Source organism: Canis lupus, chromosome X, assembly GCF_003254725.2.
Source record: "Canis lupus dingo isolate Sandy chromosome X, ASM325472v2, whole genome shotgun sequence".
Lineage (NCBI taxonomy): Eukaryota > Metazoa > Chordata > Mammalia > Carnivora > Canidae > Canis > Canis lupus.
This window is the reverse complement of record NC_064281.1, coordinates 60,207,966-60,229,202: the sequence shown is the minus strand read 5'-3', so window position 1 is coordinate 60,229,202 and position 21,237 is coordinate 60,207,966. Positions and strand designations below refer to the sequence as shown.

The window sequence follows — 21,237 nt, the reverse complement described above, 5'->3', positions numbered from 1 at the left end:
AAATATCAAGAACTAGACAACAGGGGGGCCTGGCTAGCTCAGTTGGCTTAGCATGTGACTCTTCATCAATGGGGGTTGTAAATTCAAGCCCCATATTGAGCATAGGGCTTACTTAAAAGAAAAAAGGTAACTAGACAACAGACTTGGTAACCTGACTCAATGTCGGGGCAAGGAAAAAAATAACTCTTGGGTTTCTAGGTAGAGAGGAGTGGCATTATTAGTTTCCTTTTATAGACAGAAACAAAGGCCCAGAAACACTAATTTGTCCAAGGTACAGTTTGTTAATAGCAGAAATGGAACTTAAACTCTAGACTATCTCCAAAGTCAGTACTCTTTTTTTTAAGATTTCATTTATTTATTCATGAGAGATACAGAGAGAGAGGTAGAGACACAGGCATAGGGAGAAGTAGGCTCCATGCAGGGAGCCTGATGTCGGACTCTATCAAGATCACACCCTGAGCCGAGGGCAGACGCCCAACCACTAAGCCACTCAGGCATCCCTCAAAGTCAGTACTCTCCACTACAAGACAACACATCAAGAAAGAATATTATGCTACATTTTATATAGCACTCTATAATCTATAAAGTGATTTCAACATTATTTCACTTGATACTCTTAACAACCTATGAGTGAGGGCAGGTATCACCATTTTACTGATGAGTACACTTAAATAGAGTAAGAAACATGATGTAACCCTTAAAATCCTCAAAGATCTAAATTTCATCTGTTGGATTACAGAAGAGCCTCAAGGTGGGAAGTGAGATTCAAGTGATGAGCTTGGGACTACCTGGGCTGCTGAATGTTGTAGGTATTGAGAAGAGAAAGGGGCTAGAAATAGAAATGGTTTGGGTAGGTTTCAACACAGCCTATTGTATAAGTCCACATCATAATATTTATAGACTTACATATATTTATAATATTTATGTACTAACAATGTGATTGCTGCCCCCAGAGTTGTGTAAGACAATAGCCCTAGATGAACAAAAGAAGTCTCCAACCTGCAGATCAGGATCTACTGGTAGGTCTAGGAGTCTTGCTTCATGGAGCCCCAAGGTGGCTTCCAATAATGTTTTCTCCACTCTGCTACAACCCCTTTCTGCCACACATCCCAGCTAACATTCCCAGAGTGAAAGGGAGAACAGTACAGCCAGCAACTACTTCTCAGGAACTACAATGATTGTATCTGCCCTAATCTCAAGACTCAGATTAAAAGAAGGTCCACCAGGAGCACTGGCTGGCTCACTCAGTAGAGCACATGACTCTTGATCTCAAGGTTGTGAGTTCAAGCCTCATTTTGGGCGTGGAACCTACTTTAAAGAGAGAGAGAGAGAAATAAAAAGAAGGCCTTCCATATAATAAGGTTGGAGATCACCTTGATAAAGGATTGGGAAGAGATGAAAATGGTCTGATGTAATCAATCATTTCTACTTATCTGGCAGGAAAAAATTCTAGAAAGTGCCAGAATAACAGTATTCTGTTAAACCTCCTTAGAATATGATCACACTTACATTAAAGTCAAAGGTAACAAGAAACAAAAGGCAGATCATAACAAGCATTCATTTGGTAATCCACTCATGCCTTAAACCAACTGAGAGAACACTAACACAGATTATAGACAAAACTTACTATATCAGCTTCTGACCAAGTTATGTTTAGGTAAAATACAAAACTTGGACAGAATAATCTAGTCGGATGCTTCAAATATAGAAGATAATCTGAAACTGACCAGATGACTCAAATGTAGAATAAAACCTAAAATAACATTGGTAGTCCTCAAGTGGTCATGTCAAGTAACTGCAGTTAAGTTTCTTTTCCTCATATCTGGACAAAGAAAACACACTATTCTTAAAAGAACACAACTGAAAACAAAGGCGAAGCAAGTGTACTCTGTAGTGCTTGAAGATACAGAATGTATTTCTTTCTCTTGCCTAACCTCCTTCTTGCACTTCCACTGACACATTGCTCTCTAGTGCTACTTGGTGCTACTAGGGTTACTAATCCCAGCTGCTCTGTGTAAATATCATTTTATTGCTTACATAGTCCTGTCACTAAGAAAACTTAATACAAAATTCTAAACTCAGGGGGCACTTGAGTGACTCAGTTAAGCATCTGACTCTTGATTTTGGCTCAGGTCATGATCTCAGGGTCATGAGCTGAGGCCTGCATGGGGCTCCAAGCTGAGCATGGAGCCTGCTTAAGATTCTTTCTCTCTCCCTCTCCCTCTCCCTCTGTCCTGCCCCTCACATGCGCTTTCTCTCTCTCTCAAAAAAAAAAAAATTCTAAACCCAGGTAACAATTAGAATGAAAATGGGATCAAATTGAGGCCTATGACTCCAAAGCCCATGCATGCTAACCCTCTCCAAAACACCCTATCCAAGGAATTTACCACAGATTAAATAGCTGCTCAAAGCATTCAAAAGATGGCTGTATTAGAAAATCCTAGTCTTCCAGGCAGCCCGGGTGGCTCAGCGGTTTAGCGCCTGCCTTCAGCCCAGGGTGTGATCCTGGAATCCTGGGATCGAGTCCCATGCCAGGCTCCCTGCGTGGAGCCTGCTTTTCCCTCTGCCTGTGTCTTTGCCTCTCTCTCTCTCTCTCTGTCTCTCATGAATAAATGAATAAAATCTTTAAAAAAAAAAAAAGAAAATCCTAGTCTTACTTCTCATGTTTCTCCTAAACTCTCATACTAGTACCACATTCACAACACTTCTGACACCAGATGTTTGGCAGTTTTCCCCTACCAAGTAATTCTCTGTAACACCAGCAGGGTATCCTACAATTTAACTCAATTCTTAGGCTATCCACCTGGAGATAGAGTTAGAGATAGAGTCAGATCCCCCAGGAGATAGAGTCAGATCCCCCAGGTTAAGGGCTTAATCCCACAAGACTGCTCCCACCCCACTTTCCACAGACTTAAATAGCTATTCAAAGCATTCAAAAGATGGCTCTCACCTATCCCTTTCAAAACTCTTCCCCAACATAAAATCTCTACTACAATCAGGAAGTACCCTCACAGCCATATAGTCCATGCTTGCCATTTCTTTCTATGATTTTGTTTAGCTTGGTTCCCTCACCTGGAATGCTCTCTTCCATATATTTAAATCCTATCACCTCACTCATCTGTAAACTCCAGAAAAGCAGGACCATATCTGCTGTACTGACAAGCATATCCCCAGTACCTTGCAAATCATAGCTACCCAAGTAACTGCTGAGTTAATCAATGAACCCAAGTCCCACCTCCTCCATGAAAAACATGTCAAATACTCATACCCACTTACTTTTTAAATTCTGAAGACCCTTGGAATCAGCATCATAGTTTAGTACCTAATTACTCTGTAATTGTTTGGTATTAGATTTCTTTTTCTGGCTAGACATTGGAGCATATGCCTTATGCTTCTTTGCATATCTTACAGAACCCACATAAACACTAGATATACAACAAGCACACAATAAACACGTATTCATTGGAGTGCTGACATAGGATCAGCACTATTTTGCAGAGTAGGTTAGACATACATAAAGCCTTCTCTTCTGCCTATATTTTGTATTTAATAAATCATTCAGAAGTATGTTTCAGCATTCAGCAATTAGAGAAATAATCCAGAAAAGTTCAATGGCCCAGGGTCTGTAGCTCACTAATTATACAAGTAGATCATCATGAGTTTTCTCAGTAGAGAAGCAGGAAAAGTACATCAGGGTGATTTGACTTGATAAGTGTCATAACTAGTTTTGAGATATGATGTTAGCTTACTGTAGGTGTACGTAGACTACTGTGCCCTCCTAATCTGAGTTTTCCATATTTCTGTGGTGTCATTTGGAAACTAAATATTGCCTGCAAATACTGATTGATCAATATATTTCTCCTACAGTCCACTCAATTTGTATTACTGCAAAACTATAATTTACAATTTTATTATATAGGTAGGTTGCTAACATTACTTTAACAGTAAATAATTTTTTTAAAGATTTTATTTATTTGTTCATGAAAGACACAGGGAGAGAGAGAGAAACTGGAGGGTATTATGCTGAGTGAAGTAAGTCAACCGGAGAAGGACCAACATTATATGGTCTCATTCATTTGAGGAATATAAAAAATAGTGAAAGGGATTATAGAGGAAAGGAGAGAAAATGAGTGGGAAATATCAGTGAGGGTGACAGAACATGAGAGACTCCTAACTCTGGGAAATGAACAAGCGGTAGTGGAAAGGGAGGTGGGCGGGGGGATGGGGTGACTGGGTGACAGGCACTGAGGGGGGCACTGATGAGCACTGGATGTTATGCTATATAGTTGGCAAACTGAACACCAATAAAAAATATACAAAAAATAAATAAAAGAAAGTTTTTTAAAAAGAGCAAATCCTAAGACTGATTCTGAAATTTCTGAAATCTATTCATGACTTTCTAACATTGCTATAGAGCATTCCAATAAAAATACAAAAACAAAGAGAAAAAAACATAAAAAAAGATTTTATTTATTTATTCATGAGAAACACAGAGAGTGGCAGAGACACAGGTGGAGGGAGAGGTAGGCTCCTCGAGGGGAGCCAGATAAGGGACTCAAATCTTTAATCTCGGGACTCTAGGACCACGCCCTGAGCGGAAGGCAGACAATCAACCACTGAGCCACTCAGGCGTCCCTTTTTTTTTTTTTTTTTTTGAATAAACATTCTTTCTTTTACAAAAAAGATAAAAATAAACACACAGACCATTTCTCTTTTCTTCATGGGAGACTTAGAAAATACAAAAAAAAAAGACTAACCATTTTAAACGTTAGGTCTTTTAGCATATCTTTTTTTTTATTTTATTTATTTATTCATGAGAGACCCAGAGAGAGAGAGAGAGAGAGAGAGAGAGAGAGAGGCAGAGAGAGAACAGGCTCCATGCAGGGAGCCCGATGTGGGACCCGATCCCCAGATCCCGGGACTCCTGGACCATGCCCTGCGCCGAAGGCAGTCACTAAACCTCTGAGCCATCCAGGGATCCCCCTTTTTGGATATCTTTAAATAATGTAATTAGCTAAAAACAAAACTATGAGTCCTTACTTACGAATTTAGTTTGAATATATCAAGGAAATTCTGAGCCACCAATACTTTATTTTTTTTTATCATCAAATCTATTTGCTCATTCATACTTTCAAAGAAGATAAATGAGTTATTTCTCCCTTTAGGACAAACAAGGAACTTAATTCCAATAGAGTTAATTTTGCACAAATGTCTACTTTAAAAAAAATACAGTTCCATTATGTAAGGTAAGAACACAGGTTCTGGGCAGCCCGGGTGGCTCAGCGGTTTAGCGCCTCCTTCGGCCCAGGTCATGATCCTGGAGACCCGGGATAGAGTCCCACGTCGGGCTCCCTGAATGGAGCCTGCTTCTCCCTCTGCCCGTGTCTCTGCCTCTCTCTGTGTGTGTCTCTCATGAATAAATAAATAAAATCTTAAAAAAAAAAAAAAAAGAACACAGGTTCTAAGACCAGACTGACTGGCTTTAAATCTCAGCCTAGCCACTTGCCAGGTCTAGAAATAAAATTTGGCCCTATGAAAGAATATGTCAACTCGTACCAAAGCGCAAACTATAGACAAAATACCAGATTCATTTTATCACACCAGAGGAATGATCAGTTCTAGTCTCCTTCATTTCCGTGCACAAAAAAAAAGTTTCAAGATCCCATGACTTAATACTTCCCCCAAAGTTAAGAAACAGGCACTTGTGCGTTATTTTTGTAATAAACACAGTGGACACACTCTTATGCAATCCTAATCATACCTTAAATTCAAGGTCAAATAATATACTGCACTAAATAAATTATTATTTTTTCTGTCATCATATAGTGAATTTAACACTTTAAAACTATATGAAGGGATGCCTGGGTGGCTCAGTGGTTGAGCATCTGCCTTGAGCCCAGGGCGTGATACCAGGATCCCAAGATGGAGTTCCACATAGGGCTCCCTGCAGGGAACCTGCTTCTTCCTCTGCCTACGTCTCTGCCTCTTTCTCTCTGTGTCTCTCAATAAATAAATAAAACCTTTAAAAAAAACTATATGAAGACTACAAAGGTTTTTTATGACTAAAAGTCATCCAATTACCACCTAGCTAGAAACAGAGAAGCCAGATAAAACACTTTGCTTTTGACAAACAATACTTGAAGACATGACACCAATTTGATTGCTAATACATAAAAACCCACTTACAGCTGTGATTAGAAATTAATACCAAGATACTGCGGCTGTAAGTCTGAACTAAAAACTGATACTTAGAATTAATGGTGAAATGGCATAGTAAAAGAACAGAAAGCATTTGTTGGCCAAAATGAAATTGGTCGTATATAAATAATATTAATAGTAATGTTTTAATAATATATTTATTAATAATCAATACAATATACTTTATATTGATAGCATTATTTTTTTTCCATTTTTCTGATAGGTTGTTAGCCTTTTTTTTTTTTTTAAGTAGGCTCCATGCCCAGCATAGAGCCCAATGCAGGGCTTGAATTCACAACCTTGAGATCAAGACCTGAGTTGGGATTGTATCAGATGCTTAACCGAGTGAGCCACCCAGGCACCCCTTAATAGCATTATTACTAATTGATTTAATAATTCAATTAGGGATCCCTGCGTGGCGCAGCGGTTTGGCGCCTGCCTTTGGCCCAGGGCGTGATCCTGGAGACCCGGAATCGAATCCCACGTCGGGCTCCCGGTGCATGGAGCCTGCTTCTCCCTCTGCCTGTGTCTCTGCCTCTCTCTCTCTCTCTCTGTGTGTGACTATCATAAATATATTTTAAAAAAATAATTCAGGGATCCCTGGGTGGCGCAGCGGTTTGGCGCCTGCCTTTGGCCCGGGGCGCGATCCTGGAGACCCGGGATCGAATCCCACGTCGGGCTCCCGGTGCGTGGAGCCTGCTTCTCCCTCTGCCTGTGTCTCTGCCTCTCTCTCTCTCTTTCTCTGTGTGACTATCAGAAATAAATAAAAATTAAAAAAAAAATAATAATTCAATTAGATTTCTTAGAGCAAATAATCTTATTATCACAAAAAAAGATACCTTTTTTCCTTACCAATATAAGTGCAAAGATCAACAAAGGAGATAACACTTGGAACTACTTTACAACCAAGCTTTGTAACCTTTTGTTAGCTCAAGGATCAATTCTTAAGTATTCTCATGACACTAGAAGTCAGCTACAAATTAAATAGTCCTGAGAATTTTCTTTAAAGGGCTCTGCACTATGGAATTCTTTTTCTCTGTCCTTATATCTCTGTTGACAGTTTTTCAGGTCTTAACAGAAGCCCTCTTAATGCTCTCCTCTCCTAAATGGCAGGTAGCACACTTAAATGAACACTCAAGAGAGTGGAAACCATCTTCTTCACAACTCCAAGAATATACAATGCCCTGCAAACTCTCAGATCAGAGTAGAGGAGGGAAGTGATTCCAGTATTTTTCCCTCCCAATCTTTGGGACATCAATGCCCAAGCAGAATCATCAACAATTACAAGAGCATAAAACAAAACATTTCTTAAAAACAAAATGGCCAAGTTAAAACAATTCCCCTAAGATGTAAAATAACCCATTAAATTTCAATTAGTATATTATGAAAATGTACTCCTGAGTATAGGTCTGGAAAATTGGATTTCTGCACTAGAGAATTAGAGTAAAAATAGGTTTAAAAAACATAGCTGTACAATTCTAAATGTGGACAGAAAACATGAGACAAAGTACAATTAACTGGCTCAAAATGGGGATATTTTATCTTCATTTTCTTTAAGGAAAGAAATATTTGTGAAAACTAATGTAATCTACCAATATCCCACACATTTAATTCAACAAAGATATGGAAATCATTTCGATTTTCTAACAGTGCTGAAGAAGCTAGGAACATATTTATTAAACAAGAAACATCCTACCCTTACACTTTAATGAAACACATTCTTAAAGTATTCTGATAGTTTTCTTGCCATACTGCTTCAGCAAGTAACCAAGCAAGTTATATCACATTAAATTGACCTGAAGACTAAGATTTATAAGTAAAAAACATGATTGCTGGGATGGTAAATTGAACCAAAATAGGCTTGTTGCCTCTCTCTCCTGCCCACCACCCACCTCCACCCACACTTTGATTTATGTTTTAAGAAAGATCACAACTTAGAAACAAAACTCTGTAAAACCTTTAACAAAGATGAGTAGAGGGAATTTTAAAATTCCCAAATATTATTCTCACCTGTGCCAGTGCCTGTATCACCTCAGACAAATCTCTTTTCACAGTTTAATTTCCCAGCTGGCAAATAAACATTATTTTCAGTCATTGGAATGTATCAAAATTCTTGATTAAAGTTAGTCAATATTGGGGCACCTGGGCAGCTCAGTCAGTTGAGCATCTGCCTTGGGCTCAGGTCATGATTTCTGGGTCCCGGGACCCAAACCCTGCCTCAGGCTCCCTACTCTGAGGGGAGTGTGCCCCTCCCCTTGCTCCCACTCCACCCTACCCCCGCTCCTGCAATTTTCTCACTCTCACACTCTCTCAAATAAATAAATAAAATCTTTTTAAAAAAATAATAAATAAGGATGAGATACGCAAAGTATTCAATCAGTGGGGCTGCTAGAACCCACTGTCTTCATAACTGAACTAAACCAACTTGATTGCATACTCATTTGAGGCCAGGGACTCCATCCTATTTCTTGTGTATACCTCCTACCACCCCTACACCTTAATATCACCCAATTCAACGTTCTGCACACATTAAGACTCAATGTGTCTTAATTGAGACCATATTTCTGTAGATGAACAGACTCTAAAACAAAAATCAGATGCTGAAAATACGAACTTGTGAACAACAAAAAGAGTTGTTGGTGCTTAGAATAACCTCAACGTCTACAACAAAAAGTGTCAAAGATAAAGATGCCACAGAGATGGAGAATAACTTTACTGGGAAAGGGGCGGAATGAACAAAATGAAATGGAAATAAGAGTGTTCTCTCAGTTTAGCTTATGCTCCCAGAGCGAGACAAGAAGAAAAATAATTTTTTTACATTATTAATCGTCATCAGTCCATACGACTTCCAATACCGGCCACGGACCTTCTTGTACCTTCAACTAATTAGGTAACATAGGCCACTGGATAATCAAGACAGTTCCCCAGGAGGGTACAAGGAAAGTGACTTGGGTCTGGATTCAATCTCCCCTCGATTATCCCCTACTAGGAAGATAAAACGTGAGGGTGGTAAATACGAGAGTCGTGGAGAAGTGAGAGTTTGGAGACTGCCCCTGATTAAAATGACCCCACTACACTCCGTAGTAAAGACTGACAATACAGAACACCTCTCCAGTAGAAGGGGACTACAGGAAGACAATATAGGACTTACCTGGTTTTTCTTTACTATGGTTAAACCTCGCGAGCTATGCAGCCCGTGGCAGCCGCAAATCCACGCACAGGCTCCGATCTCACACACCGGGAGAAGAAACAGTAGTGGTGGCGTGGAAGGGGGGTTGCGGGGAGGGGGGCGGCGGCGTCTGAGCCGCGGCGGCTGCGGCAGCAGTGGCGGCACTCCCACGGTTTCTCTTCCTCCACCCACCGCCGCCAGGGCCTGTGGCCTTTACTCGTCCTTTCCTCACTCCCCCCACTTCCGGGTGACGCCCAGGCCGGAAGCAAGGCCTGAGACGCAGAGTGAGGGACGCGTCACGTGAAGAGGGACAGGAGCCCCAGAGTTGAGCTTCTCCCGCCCCCTACTGCCCCTGGGTTGACACGCAGCCTGGGGCGGAAGTCTTTTTGGCGCGGCAGAGACCTCTCCTTCCCCCATCACCAAAAACAAAACAAAACAAAATCCCACCAAAACCTGTATCGTCTGTAGTAGCCTAACCCCAAGCCAAGAAGTACCATAGACCTGTTTGCAAATCATCTTCTGCATACTTCAGCCCTTCCCAGCGTGAAATTAACGTGCTGCTGTTACTGTGTAGCCTAACTCCAGTTGCAATTCCAAAACTATGAACTTGCACTCGTCCCTCTATTCAAAAATGATCTCAAAAAAATTTATGATTTTTTATTCATGCTTTTGAATTCATAACCTTTATGTGTGTGTTGGAGTTGGGGCAGGCGTCTCACCTCATGCCTACCTTCATATCACCAATCTAAAGCTTTGAACCACTTGCCCATTTATCCATTACTTGTCTATCATTCTAAAAACCTAGAGGATTCCAAGGATGCAAAGAATGTTAGAGTATCTACCACCATGAGTTTAGAAAGAAATGAGGGATCCCTGGGTGGCGCAGCGGTTTGGCGCCTGCCTTTGGCCCAGGGCGCGATCCTGGAGACCTGGGATCAAATCCCACGTCGGGCTCCCGGTGCATGGAGCCTGCTTCTCCCTCTGCCTGTGTCTCTGCCTCTCTCTCTGTGACTATCATAAAGAAATAAAAATTTTTTAAAAAAGAGATGCATAAAATGTTGCAATATGATGCACTGTTACAGAAAGCGTTTGAGAAAAATGTACTCTTTTAATCCTGTTTTCCCATTTTCACATTTTAAGAAATGGTAAAATCCTAATTTTTTTTAAGATTTTATTTATTTGAGAGAGACCACAAGCAGGGGGGCAGACTCCCCGCTGAGCAAGGAGCCCCATGCAGAACTCAATCCCAGAACCCTGGAATCGTGACCTGAGTCAAAAGCAGACACTTACAAAGCAGACACTTGGCCACCCAGGAGCCCTAAAATCCTAAGATTTTTAAAACAGTGAATATTAACTTTAAGAGGGACAGGCTACATCTCACTAAATTCGTAGTGAGGTGTGATCTTTTCATATTTCCTTTCATTGAATATCTGTCATGAGATGTATGGGGAAATTATTTTTTTTAATTTTTATGATAGAGAGAGAGAGAGAGAGAGGCAGAGACACAGGCAGAGGGAGAAGCAGGCTCCATGCAGGGAGCCCGACGTGGGACTCGATCCCAGATCTCCAGGATCACACCCCAGGCCAAAGGCGGCACTAAACCACTAAGCCACCAGGGCTGCCCTAGCCAGTTGGTTTATAACTACAATATTATCAGTTAAGCTTACAAAGAAACTCACTAAAAATGAAAAACCATTAATAAAGCCTTATCAGAGTCTCAAATTCACCAGCTAATTTTTATATAAAGTTTATCATTATGAGCTGCAAGACTATTATGTATATAATAGTTGAACTTTTCCCTCACTATAAAACACCTCACATCTCTAAGTGCATCATCCCTAACCTCCCTTTATCAATGCATAAGCATACTAACAGTTTTATACATACTATTAACTAGTTTTCAAATAGAAGTGAATATCAAGTAATCGAGTTTTCTGGTGTTGAGCTGATAGTAGGTGCCCCCAAAATGATTATAAAGTGATATTAATATATCTCAAAAAAAGTTAATAGTCACAAGGGTGAGAACTCAATATCTGTTAGTATCTAGTTCTTAATAAGTTTAATGAATTTTTTTATTTTTTTTATTATTTTTTTTAAGATTTATTTATTTATTTATGATAGACATAGAGAGAGAGAGAGGCAGAGACAAAGGAGGAGGGAGAAGCAGGCTCCATGCCGGGAGCCCGACGTGGGACTCGATCCTGGGACTCCAGGATCGCGCCCTGGGCCAAAAGCAGGCGCCAAACCGTTGAGCCACCCAGGGATCCCTAATGAATTTTTTTAATTAAAGATTTGAGAGAGTGAGTGCATGAGCAAGCTGAGAAGGAGCAGAGGAAGAGAATCCTCATGCTGACTTCCCACTGACCACAGAGCCTGACATGGGGCTTGATCTCATAATCCTGAGATCATGACCCAAGTGGAAACCAAGAGTCCGACACCCAACTGACTGAGCCACCCAGGTGCTCCAAGTTTAATGAATCTAAAAGAAAACATATAGTAACATAATTTACAACGAAATTAAGAATGGGATTTATGACATTTACCCTAATTTAAAAGAATACTTCACAGCCCTCTAACACAAATAACATTTAAGGGATTGGCAATGCTTCTGAAGTCACTTCCCTACATTCTTCAAACGTTCAGATTTTTGATCGAAGACTAATTTGACAATCTTCCCACCCTAGATACTAAAACTCCTGGGACACCTGGGTGGCTCAGGGTGTGATCCTGGAGTCCCGGGATTGAGTCCCACATCGGGCTCCAGTCCAGTATCGGGCTCCCTGCATGGAGCCTGCTTCTCCCTCTGCCTGTGTCTCTGCCTCTCTCTGTGTGTCTCTCATTAATAAATAAATAAAATATTACCAAAAAATAAAACTCCCACTGATGCGTTTTGGGATAAACTGAGTGCATTTGTGAAAGGATAAAGCTTTGACTCTCAGTACATTAGGAAAGCTGCAAGGTCAGAACATTGTGAGGACACTAATTTAGACCTGTATTACTGCTTCATTTCTAATAGTGGCCAAGACCATTTTAGAATTACTCATCAGAACAAGATTAACTACAAAATTAAGCTTTAAGTCTGTTCAAAAATGTCACCTACCACCACCAGGTATTATCACACAAAGCAACATATATGCTGGCAGATGAACAGACATTTTTGAATGCCGTATTCTTTTGCCGGTAAGAATAGTTGACAATTATCACTTACCTGAAATTGGTACAAATCATATTGAGAATTATCTGTAGGGGTGTCTGAGTGGCTTAGTCAGTTAAGCGCCTGCCTTTGGCTGTCAGGATCCCAGAGTCCTGGATCAAGCCCCTCATCAGGCTCCTTGCTCAATGAAGAGCCTGCTTCTCCCTCTCCCAGTGCACCCCTCCTCTCCCACTCGTGCATGCAGGTGCGCTTGCGCTCTAATAAAAATCTTAAGAAAAAAAAAGTTTCAACAATGCCCCAACTTCCTCCCCAAATCTCCCAACTCCCAGCCCCCAGCAATGGTACAACTGTATTGTCCTCTTAAGCACCAAGCGATCCAGTCTACGGAGGCAGGGAAGATTCCATTCATGGGGAAAAAAAGCAAATTGGAAAAAAATAAATGTTCCTGCTCTCCAGAAGGAAAACGTAGACGGAGCCGCCAAGCTCCAAGCCTGCCTCGGGCTGCCCGGCTGGAGTTCCTGGGGGGGGCATTTAGGCCGTTGGCTACATTGATGTGACCCCCCCCTCCTCTTTTTGGAATGATCTTTTTGGCATATGTTGGATTTGTTTTCTTTTCGGTTTTATATGTACAAGGGCTGTCTTCTCAAGCAAAATTTACCGAGTTTCCGCGGAACGTGATGGCAACTGAGGGGCAGAATGTGGAGATGTCCTGCGCTTTCCAGAGTGGCTCTGCCTCGGTGAATCTGGAGACCCAGTCATGGTTCCTGTGAGGGCCCGAGGACCTAGAGTCTGGGGCCGAGGTGACTGGTGCCCAGGTAGCTGAGTCGCACCACCTGCAACACCCCATGCGTCTGACCGGATCACCCCCTTAGTGCTCTTCGTGCTCTCAGCGGTCCTGGAAGTCCCTGGGGACCAGCCTGGCTCTTAGCGTGAGCGGTGTTGGGGATGCCAGGGAGTGAGCTGAAATGTGTCCTGGCGACATTACGTTAAAACCAAGGAGGTGGGACGCCTGGGTGGCTCAGCGGTTTAGCATCTGTCTTCGGCTCAGGGCGTGAGTGATCCTGGAGACCTGGGATGGAGTCCCACGTCGAGATTTCTGCATGGAGCCTTCTTCTCCCTCTGCCTGTCTCTCTCTCTCTCGGTGTCTCTCATGAATAAATAAAATCTTTATTATTTTTTTTTAATTTTTATTTATTTATGATAGTCACACAGAGAGAGAGAGGCAGAGACAAAGGCAGAGGGAGAAGCAGGCTCCATGCACCGGGAGCCCGACGTGGGATTCAATCCCGGGTCTCCAGGATCGTGCCCTGGGCCAAAGGCAGGCGCTAAACCGCTGCGCCACTCAGGGATCCCTAAATAAAATCTTTAAAAATTAATTAATACCAAGGAGGTAGTCATGTTGTGGTCTTTCCCGATTAAAACTGAAGATAACCTCCTCCTCCTCGGAAGAAGAGGAAAGAAAGAAAAAAAGAAAATGACTACTATTACCTGTAGTCATTAGTAATCCTCAATGCCAATTCAGGAATAAAAAAGTAAATAATGGAATGTTGAAACTTCCTTAGCACTTATTTTGCTTAATCACATTTCAGGGTTACATGCAATTGAATACTTCAGTCCTATTTTAACATGCTTTCTAAATGATAGCAAGCGTTCGTTCAAGTTTTATCAAATACTGGCACTATCACGTAGTTACTAATCTTGCAAGCACTTATTTTGCAAGGACATTCAACTTTTCCTTCTCAAGGAAATTACTTACTGGATTTGATTGATGCGTTTAATGAGAAAACAGAACATATTGCCAGGAGAGCATTCTAGTATTTCATATAATTAAAAATCTTTCAAAGGTTTGGTTATGCATAAATCCTTATCTACATCAGGTAAGTTTGGGGAATCCTAAAAGTCATTCATCTGATAACTTACTGCATAGGTAAGTGAATTTAGGAATCTCTAATTTAGCTTACATAGATTACTCCACTCAAATTCCATTTTCTGCTTGCGCACTATCAACAAACATGAGGCTTTTTACACCTTCAGCCAAGGAAGTAATGAAGTACATGGTACAGATGTTTTCTTCATTTAGCATCTTACATACAAAATCTAAAGTCATACTGAATTCAGAATATATATCAAAAAGTTGGTATAATTACAGAGCCAACAGCAGGTCACCACTGATAGTAACTGGAGAAGTGAAAATAAACTTTATTTGGCAGATCCTTTAATAGCATCATAAACATCTTAAATATAATGAAAGTTTCAAAGCTCCAAGATAAATGTCAATGGAGCCAAGGAGCTACCTAATCTTCAGATGTCCTAGGAGTTCATATGATAGGACCACTCTTCCCTTGGTCTGGTGACACCCCAAGTTCTCTTGGCAGGAGTAAAAAGGACTTAACAATGCCAATTTCAAGTGTAAACAAATTAGAGGTGAAAGTAGTAAGCATATTCAGTATCTACTCAAAGATGACCTAATATAACTCTGTGATCAGTTATTCATGAACTTTAATTTCAGCCTACTGTAAAGTTGACTTCCAGGTAACAGCCAAATTTTACTTTCATACTACTACCTCAGAAAGAAAAATTATTTAAGAACTTGTAAAGCATCTGACTTTAATAGTAACACTAAAGTTAAATAAATGAAAAGTGAGGGCAGCCTGGGTGGCTCAGCGGTTTGGGGCCATCTTTGGCCCAGGGCATGACCCTGACATCCGGGATCGAGTCCCACGTCGGGCTCCCTGCATGGAGCCTGCTTCTATCTCTGCCTTTCTCTCTCTCTCTCTCTCTCTGTGTGTATCTCTCATGAATAAATAAATAAAATCTTTTAAAAAAAAGAAAAGTGATCAAGCTTGGTTTCATTACAAAAGAAACAAACCAACAATGAAGGTTTCAAATGTACTTTATTTCTTAAATCATGCCATATTTTAGTAGGTGCACAGTGCTTTCTCCTGGCATCAATTATGAGTTGGTTTTGAAACAATTCATTATTATACCAGCTGGGATTACTGATCCCTCCATTCCTTTGGGGTGACTCTGCCAACAGGGGACAGGTTCCATTCTATTCCAATTTGTGTTGCTGTCTGTAAGAATTAAAACACTATTAGTTATAAATGTTTAAACCAGAATCCACTCTTCCTTGGAGACTATTTCTTAAAAGTGACAAAGCTACTCTACAGGTTAAAAACACACAGAAACTCAGCTGGGATGTAGTGCCTTCCACGTAGGCCAAAGCTAATTGCTGTCCTAATTCGTTAGAACAGTACTGTTTGATAGGGTGTCCTGAGATGCAAGAAATGTCTAGATCTTCACTAACACAATAGCCACATAAGGCTATTGAGCAACTGAAATATGGCTTGTATAACTGAACAATTGAATTTTTAATTAATTCAAATTTTTACTTCACATTTCTCTACTACCTCAAAACATTGCTTCACTCAACCAGAACTACCCAAATACTGCCAAACATTACTTTTATAATATCCTTTCATCAAGGAACACCACCTCCAAAAGTGACCCCGATCACACATTTGTTCACCACCCATTTACTCTTCTAATTAAGTACACATATCTATTTTAACAATATATTTAAGGAAGGTTGAAAACAAGAATGAAAAGCCCCATTAATAAAAATCTTTGTTTATAAAGGCAAGGGTTGATAGGTATCTCTTAAGAACTGTATGTATGTATGTATTTATCCTACTTTTAACCAACAAGTAAAACTGGTAAGACTAAAACTAAAATGAAAGCAAGTCACTTTACATCTCATCCATAATATTTTGTACTCAGTTCTGGGGTACAACAGTTTCTCTTCTAAAATTCTTTTAGAAGAGAAACTGATTAAGCGAAGGACGGTGACCCAAAGATGGTGAAAACCCTGGAAATCATGTAACAAAAAGTGATTAACAGATCTAAGGATATTTAATCTAAAAGATAAGATCCAGGAGACATGATAACAATCTTCTAATATCTAATGGTTGATACAATACATGGAAACGGGATCAGAATTTGTTGCAAGAAAATGATGGGTAGAATATGAATGCTTAATGCTATGGAAGATATTCCTGCAGTGGGTGGGTAATTACATCAGGAAGTCTTTGAAGTCCCTCCTAACTAGAAATGTATACTGTGTGAAAACATTTTGAATACATAAATAGGAAGAGAAAAACATCTAACATAGAAAATTATCAATCGACAGTACTTACATATGCCCATACAGCAATACAGAAAGTGGCTCCACTAGCTAATACAGCATTACCATATTTATCATGGAAATCAGGTGCCCGTTTCTGGTGACTCTGCCTTGCCATTGTTTGTGGAATGCTTTGAACTTAAAAAAAAAAATACAGAAGTGTATCAGTTACAAGGAAAAGAGAACATGTAATTGATATTGCTAATCAGGAAAGCAAAGTTATCTTTATAGTATTATGTTCAATAAAATGTTAAAACGCATTGTAGCTAAAAGCAAAGTAGTGAACTTTAAAATGCATCAAAGATAATTTGACAGATGTATAGATATGTGAGAAAAATATGTCAAAATTTAATCGTACTTCTGCAGTGCATATGTATTTATCATACAATTCTTCCAACTTTTCTGTCTGAAACTTTTCATAATAAAATCTTAGGGGAGGGATTCCTGGGTGGCTCAGCGGTTGAGTGCCTGCCTTCAGCCCAGGGTGTGATCCTGGAGACCCAGGGTCGAATCCCATGTCGGGTTCACTTCATGGAGCCTGCTTCTCCCTATGCCTGTGTCTCTGCCTCTCCCTCTCTCTCTCTCTCTCTCTCTCATGAATAAATGGATAAAATCTTAAAAATCAAATCAAATCAAATCAAATCAAATCTTAGGGGATAAAACAGAACAGGTGATGCCAGTAGCATTCACTACAAACCTCTGGAACTTTCCTCCTATTCATAATATGAATATTTAGGACTTAAATTTTCACTAGTTTAACTCTGCAGTGCTCAACAACTTGACAACATAAAAAGGTAAACCCAAAATGAATTTTGAATGAAAGCACATTAAATGTTTATGACCTTACAATTACAAAAAAAAAACCTCCAAAACTAGAGTAAACTTGATTTTTTTTAAATTACTAATAAATGCAACACTTGCTGAAAGAAATGGAGTATATGAAAATATGTAAGACATAGACCCTGTCCTCAAGTAACCTGCAGTCTATAGGATACGAGATTTATATACACAAATCACTCTAAGTAGAATATTAGCTAAATACTTTGAACAGCAGGTAGGATTTGCTTATGTAGATGAAGGAAAGGGAAATCTGAAAAAAGGTGGAGGAATAAAAAGCCCAGTGTACTACAAAACCAATTATGTATGAAGAACAAGGTATATAGACAAGTAATAGGAATAAAACTAGAAAGGATAATGGAGGGCTACTCTTTTGGTAGAGGCAAAGGTTTTTGAGAATGATATTAAAACTTTGCCTTACTATTATTTTAGTAGAATGAGTTTTAAAATTGCCTCTAGAGGCTCTTAAGAGAGCTTGCTTGGCAAAGAACCAAAACTGCAAAATATGTATTTCCAGATTTTTTTCTCTTCCTAAGTATCAGATCCTTATTGTTTTACAGCCTCAAATGGTACTTACATAATGGAAAGCATATATTTTTTTAAAGATTTATTTGAGAGACCGAGAATGTGCAAGGGGAGGGGTAGAGGAAGAGAAGCAGACTCCCCGCTGAGTACGGAGCCTGACTTCTGCGGACCCCAAGACACTTGAGATCACAACCCTAGCTGAAACCACGGATTGGAGGTTTAACACGCTGAGCCACCCAGGCGCCCCTGCAATGTAAAGCATATTTAAAAAACAGCAAGGTGGGACACCTGGGTGGCTCAGCAGTTAAGTGTCTGCCTTCAGCTCAGGGCGTGATCCTGGAGTCCCGGGATGGAATCCCACATCGGGCTCCCTGCATGGAGCCTGCTTCTCCTCTGCCTATGTCTCTGTCTCTCTCCGTGTCTCTCATGAATAAATAAATAAAATCTTTAAAATAAATAAAAAACAGCAAGGGTGCCTGGCTGGCTCAGTCATTTAAGTTTCTGTCTTTGACTCAGATCATAATCCCAAGGTCCTGGGATGGAGCCCAACATTGGGCTCCCTGCTCAACAGGGAGTCTGTTTCTCCCTCTGCCCTTCCCCCTGGCTTGTGATCTCTCTCTCTCTCTTTCCAATAAATAAATAAAATCTTTTTAAAAATTTAAAAACAGCAAGAAAAAAAGAAAAAAGAAAAAGCAACGTCGCCCATTCGTTAGCATTTAAGAATATAACGGCTTCTATGTGATACAGTGGGTTATTTCAGGATAGTTACTTGGCCATTAATGATTTCTCCTCTTAACTGCCTTACAGGTTTTCTTTTCTTCTTTCATACATGGGATGAGCAAATTTAGAAACATTTCACAACATATTCTGCTCTAAAGCAGTTAAAAAGTGAATGTGTGAATTCTACATTGAAAAAAAAAAAACAAAAAACTCCTTCTGAGGTACAAGGCCCTACCTACTCAAAGGGTAAATAAATAAGTTAAAATTACGAAACAATTCTGCAACATCTCGTGACCTCAAAATTCAGGTCACCCAAGTGGATTTCTTTAGACCTCTCCACTGTAATAAGAAATGGTTACTATTATCTATTGGTAATCTCATATAATCCTCAACAATTGTATGAGGTAGAAATAATTTACTAACCCCCTATTTTACAAAGGAGGAAAATGAGGTTCAGAGAAAAATCCCTTGCCCAAAGTGAAAGAAATAATAGATGTGGCTTTTGAAATATTGAAAAACAAGCTGAGCAACTCTTTTTTTGGTGACTGTCAAAGCTGTTTGAGTGTTTAGAACTCAGTCTCGTAATACCTTTAATGACTCTAAACTGAAAATAAAAGGATAGCTAAGTGGTAATTGCTTAAGGTCACTTTCAATATTAAATAACTGCTCACGTTACTCAAGGTCACCTTCACTGCAAGTCAAGTACGGAAATGAATTGTCTCTTTCCAATATAATGCATTCTCAATACACACGTCTGGTCTCAAAATTCGCTCGTACCTGCCTGTTAGATGAGAAAAAAATTACAACTATTTTCCTATAAGCTAATACTCAATTAATAAACAACAAAAAAACATAAAAGCTGCAGTGTTGTCTCCTTGCAATGAAACCAGAGAAAGAGCTAGATTTACAGTATCCTTCCATTACAGTTACAGGATTAGAAAAGGAGGTTCTTCTCTTTGAGGGTAAATGTATCCTCAAAGCTAAAATTTACGAAATTACTGAAGGAATGAGTAGTGTCCACCAAGAATCTCCTTCCCTGAAATCGTATTAAGCGAATTTTAAAAAACAAAAAACTATGCTATGACTCTGGTAACAGAAAATGAGCTGAGAACCAAAACGGAAACACCAGGCGATAAAGTTAAAGCTAAGGACAGCTTCCCAATTACTTGGGGCGAGGTCGGAGACCTCGCATTTTTAATTAGGAAATCGGGATGTAGGTGGAAGGAAAGGGCGCGAGAGACTACCAGGACAAATGCGTAAAAGGCGGTTGGAAATTATTTGCTCATAATTTTTGCTTACCTCGGAGACGACTTAGAGCGTTTCTGGCCACGGGAAACATCCTGAAGCTGAAGGCAGAACGGTGCAAATGCGGTAACTGCTTTGCTACAACTTCGTGCTAAGTACCCTTGCAAAGAGCCCTGAAAAACAAAATGGCTTCCGGCTGGGCTCTTTAATGAGATTTAGAGAAATCTCGCGAGACCTGTAAAAGAAAACCCCAACTTTATGGAAATTTTAATCCTCTTTACAGGCAGGAAAGATAAAGGTTTTTTGGGAAATGTAGTTTCACGCTTCGTAGGTGAGAGATGATGGTATTCAGTGAAGAATGAGAGAAACTCCACCACCACCACCACCACCTTGGAGCCAGGTTTAAGGCTGTGCATAGGAAAACTGAGATGCTGATCTTAGACTGAATAATCAAAGGCCCTAACTTCAAGATGGTGTTTCAGAGGCTTGAGCTTGTATTTCGCTCCACACTAGGAATTCTTTTGAGTCCCCCAAACTTTCTTCACTTCTCTAATTTTTTTTAATCTCCTATATACTATATACTATATATATACTATATACTCCTATATATATATACACACATACTGATTTAACTTTTAATTTTGAGATGATTTCAAATTTAGAGAAAAGTTGCAAGAATAGTAAAAATAAATAAATAAGTAAATAAATAAATAAATAATAAATAGTAAAAAAAAAATATGTAGATAAATGGGTGATAAAGTAAATACAACAAATGGATTGTAGAATGGATATTCAGAGTACAATTATTTCACTTTTTCTGTTCTTTTTTTTTAAGATTTATCTAAAATCTTAACCTTTTTTTTTAAATGACTTTATTGCACTGGGTTTCCATGAATCAGAGACAACTTTTAACCATTAGGTGTCCTGACTTCCCATTTGTGAAGAGTGGCATGACTCTGACCAAGAAGTATGGTCCTTTTCATGGGTATTTTCCATTTTTTTTCTTAAGTAGAAGCCCAATTAGAAGTTATTTATTTGTTGAATTGGTTGTTTATTGATTAGCAATAGTGCAGATCTCATGCTAATTGGGAGTTCAGAGCCAAACACAAGATCTGGCATGACGGCAAACACTTTATAAATCTTTTTAATCAAGTGAATGAATTTCAGAGGTGTTTAGCAAATCTAGTTTAATAATATATTAGCTTC

At 39.6% G+C, this 21,237-nt stretch overlaps 2 protein-coding genes across 10 annotated transcripts in view; both read right to left on the bottom strand.

Moving 5' to 3' along the window:
• The window catches only part of ATP7A (ATPase copper transporting alpha), a 154,045-nt gene extending 144,428 nt beyond the window's left edge, over positions 1-9,617 (bottom strand). For all 9 annotated transcript variants that reach the window (XM_025466244.2, XM_049107383.1, XM_035712174.2 and 6 more), the window contains exon 1: positions 9,350-9,617. The gene's annotated coding sequence lies outside the window, so the exon portion shown is untranslated. The remainder of the gene's footprint in view (positions 1-9,349) is intronic.
• A 5,779-nt stretch (positions 9,618-15,396) lies between these two features.
• On the bottom strand, positions 15,397-20,246 carry LOC112671885 (cytochrome c oxidase subunit 7B, mitochondrial). Its single transcript, XM_025466242.3, has 3 exons — positions 20,086-20,246; positions 16,718-16,842; positions 15,397-15,595 (listed from the first exon to the last, which is right to left on the bottom strand). The coding sequence occupies exons 1-3, from the start codon at positions 20,123-20,125 to the stop codon at positions 15,518-15,520; spliced, it is 243 nt and encodes an 80-aa protein (XP_025322027.1). The 5' UTR covers positions 20,126-20,246; the 3' UTR covers positions 15,397-15,517.
• Positions 20,247-21,237: the final 991 nt, after the last annotated feature.